Genomic DNA, 7,251 nt, shown 5'->3' on the forward strand with positions numbered 1-7,251 from the left:
TCTTTCTTTCCTTCCTTCCTTTTCCCTTTCTTTCTTTCCTTCTTTCTTTCCTTTTCTCTTTCTTTCCCTTTCTTTCTTTCTTTCTTTCTTTCTTTCTTTCTTTCTTTCTTTCTTTCTTTCTTTCTTTCTTTCTGAGAATGGAACCCAAGGGCGTTCTACCTCCGAGCTACACCCCCAGCCCTATTTTTTACTCTTTATTTTGAAACAGGATCTCACTGAGTTGCAGAGGGCCTCACTCAGTAGCCGAGGCTGTCCATGAACCATGATCCTCCCAGCTCAGCCTCCCAAATACTGGGATTCCAAGCGTGCACCACCACACCCGGCTCTTGTCTTGAATATAAAGCAGATTCAATATAGACAGAGGAAGAAAATAGGGACCTGGGAAACTAAGAGGCCTTTACATGTTAACCCTGTAACTACAGTTATGGAATCATCCCACCCCACTAGAGAGCATTATGCTGAATGACATCAGCCCATCCCAGAAAGGGAAGGGCCCTCTGTTTTTACTAATTTGTAGAAGTTAGAGGGGAATTAAGAAACAAAAGGGATTTCATATTTCAGATAAGTAAGGGAAGACATAATTAGAAGAGTAGAAAGGGACTCAGGGAGGCAAGTGGGGAGAGGGGAGGGGAGACGATGAAGAAATCAGTTCAGATAATGCTAAGTTCACCTATGAACTGATCAAAGCCAATTTTAATATTATGGATGGGGAGGGGACACGGGGTGGGGCCTGGTAGCGAACACACCAGGAGCTGTGTGCATGTTTCTATTACTCTGAACCTCATTATGATGTTATGATGTGTAATTACAAATATCCTTCTTCATTGGTTTAAGGCAAAAAAAAAAAAAAGTATGAAAACGAACCACAATATTGCAGGATGGAATCCTCAGAACAGAGCCTCCCCCCCACTTTTTAAAATTTTTTTTGCATGCTGTAGAATTTTGTTTCTTATCAGTATCTCTGGTGCAAAGAAAATCCTCTAAGCTTTGTTAGGGAATTTGAAGGATTAGGGCAAAATGTCTTGCTTTCCCAAGTATACCTGGCACAGGATTCTGTTTTTACTGGGCAGATGGCCTTCGGCAAGGTTGCGTTTGTGACAGTTTTCAATGAATAGTTCATGCATGTGTGAGATCCCTGTTCATAACCTTTTGCTTTATTTATTTATTTAGACTAGGCTTGACAAAGGTGATTCACGTATGTGTGTTATTGGGGAATGGAGCCAGTTCTGTTTCTAGGCTACTTCCCTATTTTATTTTCTAGTTTGAAACAGGGTCTCACTCACTAGCTTGCTAAGGCTGGCCTCCCCTGTGATCCTCCTGTCTCAGCCTCCTGAGTCCTGGGATTACAGGTGTGGGCCGCAGCTAGTGATTCCATTTTGACTTGTACAACTTTCATATTGTCCCGTTGGCCGGGAGGAGCTGCTCTGGCCCAGGAAGGGAAGAGAATGTCCCCTGGTCTCACTACTAACAGGAATAGCAGCTGTAGACCGGTCGGCCCAGTGCTACACACTGGGTTTCCCCTTAATTCTGCAACCAGTCCAGGCAGGAGGGGCCCCCGTTGCTTCTCTTCCTGTAAGAGGTCCAAGGCTGAGGGCTGTGGGGTAGGAGCTTTGGACCCATAGAGTCTGACTTTGAATTTGTTCACTGGGTACCGGTGCTGTGTGTTCTCACACAAAGAGTGAATACACATACACAAGTTGGCGGATAATTGCTTTATTTTAAAAGCCCTTCAGGAGTGTACTACTGCTACTGCTGAGTAGGAAGCTGGACTGGAGGGGAAACTGTGGCGGTCTCCACTGCCCAAGAGGGCAAGGAGAAGAGGCCAGGAAGGCATGCTCCAGGCCCCTCCGGCTTCTTGTTCTGGGTGGACAAAGGGCTCCTGCTTTGCTTCTAGGAGGGGAGAGGAGGGTTTCTTTATTTGGGGTAGGTTGGTTGGGGTTGGGGGAGGAGGCAGCATTGGGTGGCAAGGTTTCCCAGATGGGGGCTTGTCTCAGCAACGAGGGTCCTTCCCACGGCACAACCCGTTCGGATAGAACTGGTACTTTCGACTGTAGGATTTCAGGTTTTTAGCAAAACAGAAGGCCGCGTTTTTATCACATGCGCACAGTTTACTCCTACAGTAGCCCTGGTTGGCTGAAATTACAAGAAAATAAACATAGGATGGGGGTTAATAATCTGTGGCTTTTCTTGTGGGGGAGAAACCCCAGCCCCAGACGCTCCGCATCTGAGACATGATATCTGCCTGGCACCAGATATTTCTGACCCACGGGGAGGCAGAATTCCTGCCTCAGGACGCCAGCTCTCCGACTGATGGGGACACTGAGCCAAGACTGTAGGGGAGTCTGGTCCACAGCAGAACTGCCCAGGGACGAGGCCCCGCCCCCGGGCCCGGGGTGGATCCTGATTGGTAGAATCCAGGCACAGGCCGCCCTTCCTCTTTGGCATTGATTGGTCTCTGGGTAGCATGTGGCTTTGTTCTGGCCAATGGGAGGGGGGGGTGTAGAGGCTCCTGGGAACCTTAATTTAGCCTGCTTTCAAAAAAGGAGTTAAGCGATGGGAAAGCCTTCTGAATACAAGAGGCCCAGTGTGCTGGGCGAGGAAGCAACTATCTCCAAGCGAAAGTGTAGGTTCTGGCTGGACGTGGTGGCGCACACCTCTAACGCCAGTACTTGGAAGGCTGAGACGAGAATCACAGGTTCGAGGACAACCTCAGCAAGCAGTGAGACTCTCATCAACCTAGCGGGGCCTTGTTTCAAAATAAAAATAAAATAGGGCTGAGGGTGTGGTGGAGACGCTGCCCCGGGCCCGGCTCAGCGCTCTTCGGAATTCTTATCTGAGAGTCAGACGTGCCCATTATCCAAACCACTGTGAGTTGGGCGTCTTGTGACCTGGGACCTAAAGCCTGCTAAGACACATGCCCCAGTACCGAGGTCACCGCGTAAGGAATAAGTTCTGGTCTTAAAGAACTCGGCCTACGGATGGGAGTCCAGGCCTGTCCAGGCCTCACCCGTGGCCCTCCCAGCTCGCCGCCCCTCTTCCCGTCTTTACCTCTCACCCCGTCCCTAACCTTCAGATCCTGGCTTCCCACTCGGTGGGAGCACCTCCCCTGGGAGTCCTGAGTAGCCTCCCTGCCCCACCGCCCCGTCCGTCATGGCGGCCTCCTTTATTAAACCGTTATTAGCTGTTTCTGCTTCCATGGTCCCTTGACATTGTCCACCCCTTCCTCGTCCTCCGTCCAATCCTACAGTCTTCTTTCTGGGCCCTTAGACACCAAATGGTCGAGCACATCCGACTGACCCCCAGCTCTCTGCTGTGGACTCGGAAGGTGCCCAGGCCCTGCCCTGCAGGCTGCTCACCCAGGTGCCTGCTGGCTGTGCCCAGGCATGTGGAGGCCCCCGAGGCCCCGCGGGGCTCTGGATTGGAGCTGCTCCCCAAGCTCCACCCGACAGATCTCCTGTGACCTTTCCCTCCTCTACACACCTGACAGATGTGGGCAGTCACCAGGCTCGGCTGATTCTGCCCAAGTGTGTGTGTGTGTGCGTGTGTGTGTGTGTGTGTGTGCGCACCTTGCCTTTTTTCTTTTGAAACGGGGTCTCGCTTGGTTGCTGAGGGGCTCACTAAGTTGCTGAGACTGGTCTCAAACCTGCTATCCTCCTGTCTTGGCCTCCCTAGTACTGGGATCACAGGCATGCACCACCAGGCCGGGCCCCAAAGGCACCTCGTTGCCATTCACCAACCCTCAATCCTCACCTCCAGTGTTCCATGCCACCCTGACGCTCTCTCATCTGTCTTACGGCGATAGCTGGCTCCCTGGTCCCCCTTCCACCTGTCCCCAAGTGCCCTGCAGCTGGGGTGAGTCCTCGCAAACATAAACCGTTCCTATCATCCCTTTGCTACATGGCTTCCTGCGGCTTTGGGAGGGAACCTAAGGACACGGGGTGTGGAGGGTCTGTGTGATCGAGTCCCCCACCCCGCCCCTTGCGCGTCACTCCTCTTCTTCCTCATAGAGAGGCTTCTGGACCACGAAGCGTCCTCTTCTGGGAATGCCACCACCCCCTCTTCCTGGCTCTCCGCACAGCCGTTAGGACTGGGCCAAGATGGCGCCACTTTCTGGAGCTCCAGGCTGCATCAAGCGTCTGTCTCTGCTTCCTTCTGCCTGGAGTCTTTCCCACCTGCTCCTCAGTTTCCTTCCTTCCCACACAACTCTGAGCTCCTCATGAAGGGACAATGTCCCTTTGTGTCTCCCGGCATGGCGGGCAGCCGGTGATGCGGCGGGGAGGTTGCCCAGGCATCCCAGGACTCCCTCACCTTTGCAGGTGACTTTGCCTGCTCGGTAGGTGTACTTGTATCTCAGAGACTTGGGGCTGCAGCCGTGTTTCAGCAGACGGTAGTAGCAGCAGTCGTGGGCCGCACAGCACCTGGTGGTGGGGGGACATGCTGTTGGGGCTCTCTTCTTCCAGCTCATCCCCCACCCTGGACCTCGGGAAGACATTAGAGGACTTCAGCAGAGTCTAGAGCACCGTGTGAAACCTGCGGGCTGCTTTTCCAGCTGGACCTCTTGGGACCTCTGAGCCAGCAGGGCACCGGCCCAGTCCTTGCCCTGCAGAGGCCAGGAGTGAGCACAGGGTGGGGAAGGCGGGGCCTCACCGATCCGTCGCGTCCTTGGGGCTTCCTTTGCCCCCCGGGCCACAGTGGCAACCGTAGGCGTTATAGCCGGATAGGGCCTCTTTTCCTGTCACAAGCTTGATCATGGTATAGAATTCCAAGAGGCTCCCCTGGGCCCACTGGAGGCCTGAAAGGAAATTGATAAGTGGCCTGGTGATGGGGCCGTGTGTCCCCCTCTCTGCCTCTCTTTGCCCCCAAAGGCTATCTCTTCCTCCCACTGACAGAGGTCTGCTGCCGTGGGTGGGGAGCTGGGAGGGCTGAGGTGCTCCCCTCCCTGCGCTCTTACCAAAGGCCGCCATTACTGCCAGGAGCAGGAGACTCTTCATGCTGAGTGGTCTGCAAGGGACAAGTACAGATGGACTATCCCAGACTCCCGGCCCTGGTCCTTCCTCTGCTGCCCAGGTCAACCACCCTGGAACACACACACGTGCTCTCGCACTGGGCTAAGTCCAGGGCGAGCGCCTCGGACACACACACACACACACACACACACACACACACACACACACACATCTCTGGACCCTTGTCCTCTATGGAAGGGTTTCGCACACAGGCAGGCCCTCAGGCCTTGGGGACCCCACAGGCTATGGCAAGAGCCCCCTCTTGCTCCTTAGCAGTCCAAGAATTCCTGGGAGGTTGGGACCAGGTCCTTCCCACAAACTTGGGGGTGTCCAAGGTCCCCCATTAGATGTTTCTTGCATATCCCTACAATGGATTCAACAGGGGGGTATTCCAACCAAGGTGTCTGATCCCCAATATTTCTCTCCAGAATTAAAACCATTCACTTTGCAAACCTTTCCAACCCCCATGGGTGCGTGTGCTCCCCACACGCTCACACCGATGCTGGTGGACACCCGCCCCAGTACAGTATCACACACATCCTCCTTATTTAGCACCCTCAAGACTCCATACGACACACTTGCCCACTCACACTCCCCCATACATACCAGACTGTACACACACACACACACACACACACACACACACACACACACACACACTCTCAAGGGCAGAAAATGAGCAGGAACACGATGCTCTTAACGGGCTTTTCACTTCTGGGTCCTTACTTACCTCTCAGAGGATGCTAGAGTTCTGTCTCCAAATGACTCTCTTCATTTTTCCCGAGCCGTAGCTGCCCTTAAATAACTGAGCCCTCCTGAGGCTGGGGGTTGTCAGCACAGGTTGTGGTGGGTGTGGCCAGTAGGGAGATTCAAAGATTGGCCCATCTTGGGCAATCCATGTTTTCCTCCTCATCAACTGACTGGACACACTTGAGAAATGGAAAATCTTCCTGCATGAGCTGATGCCAGAATAAATTTCAGGTCATTTTGAAGCCTCTCCCATAGCTCCTGATGGGGTAAATTTCCATAACCAGGCCTGGGTGTGACCACCAGTCAGTCACCTCCCCCAGGCCACTTCCATGAATGGGCAGGGACCAGGCCCGGCAGCTGTGGAGTTTGGGCACAGGGGAGGGGACTGTTTACTAAGCAAAGGAGTGTCCCTTTCTTCTGATAAGTACGGCATTTGGGACCATGAAAGCGTATTTAGCTTACTTCCTCCATCCACACATCCATCCAAACATGCTTTCACAGGAGGTACGTATTAAGCCTCTACAAAGTTGGGAGACCCATGCAAACTTCTTGGAAGATATGAGGACTACACCCTCAGCCTGTCCTTGGAGACCTCAGTGTCTAGCAGGGAAAGGCTTAAATAGGGTGGATTCTTTTCCCTAATTAGAACCAGTGAGTGTGTGTGCGTGCATGTGTGCGTGCGTGTGTGTGTGTGTGTGTGTGTGTTTTACTGGGGCTAAAACCCCGGGGTATTCTATCTCTGAGCTACACCTGCAGCCCCAGCCCATTATCATTATGTTTTGAAACAGGATCTGTAGGTTGCTGAGAGTGCTGTTACATTCCTGAGCTGTCCATCAACCTGCGATCTTCCTGTCTCAGCCTCCCAAGTACTGGGAGTATAGGCATCCTCCACTGCTCCCGGCTCTTCCTCCCTCCTCTTTATTTTTCTCCTTCTCTCTCTCTCAATCCATGATGAGTTTCTAAACCTGGGAAAAACCAGAAGCTGTCCCGGATGTCCCCATAAAACCACTGCTTCTATCTGACTCCCAGTCCTTCCCCGTGTGGAGCCAGGTTGATTAATGCGCCCTGGAGCTATTGCTCCTTTTTTATTATTATTATTATTATTCTTTAAGCTTCAGGGACACAGTGACTCTAGATTTAATTCCTAAAGTAAATATCTTTTTTTTCCTGCTCTCCAATTTATTCTAAACATTTAGCTTCCAAGGCCTTAAGTAAACATCCTGGATACCAGTCCTAAAGTGCCCCAGCTGCAAAGGTCAGTTACCCACAGGCGGTCCACGGTGTCTGGCTCTCCAACCCCTCGTAGCTGTGCGGCTCTGAGTCTGCGCAAACATGAACCACGGGCAAAGGGGCACTTCCAGGCTGGGACCAGGAAAACTGGCGCACGCCCCAGCCTTTGTGTGGCCCTTCTGTGGATCCCGAAAGCGGAAGCAGGTTTTGTCACTGAGTCATGGTGCAGAGGACAGCTGTCCTGAGGAGTCCTACCACCCCGTGG

The 7,251-nt window shown here is 52.7% G+C and overlaps 1 protein-coding gene across 1 annotated transcript; it reads right to left on the minus strand.

The window, feature by feature from the left end:
* Window positions 1-1,990: 1,990 nt before the first annotated feature.
* Window positions 1,991-4,772, minus strand: PLA2G2A (phospholipase A2 group IIA; the record flags this gene model as incomplete). Its single annotated transcript, XM_080692159.1, has 3 exons — window positions 4,648-4,772; window positions 4,309-4,418; window positions 1,991-2,133 (listed from the first exon to the last, which is right to left on the minus strand). The coding sequence occupies exons 1-3, from the start codon at window positions 4,749-4,751 to the stop codon at window positions 1,991-1,993; spliced, it is 357 nt and encodes a 118-aa protein (XP_080548285.1). The 5' UTR covers window positions 4,752-4,772.
* Window positions 4,773-7,251: the final 2,479 nt, after the last annotated feature.

This window comes from Muscardinus avellanarius, assembly GCF_963383645.1.
Source record: "Muscardinus avellanarius genome assembly, chromosome: 3".
In the NCBI taxonomy this organism is placed as follows: domain Eukaryota; kingdom Metazoa; phylum Chordata; class Mammalia; order Rodentia; family Gliridae; genus Muscardinus; species Muscardinus avellanarius.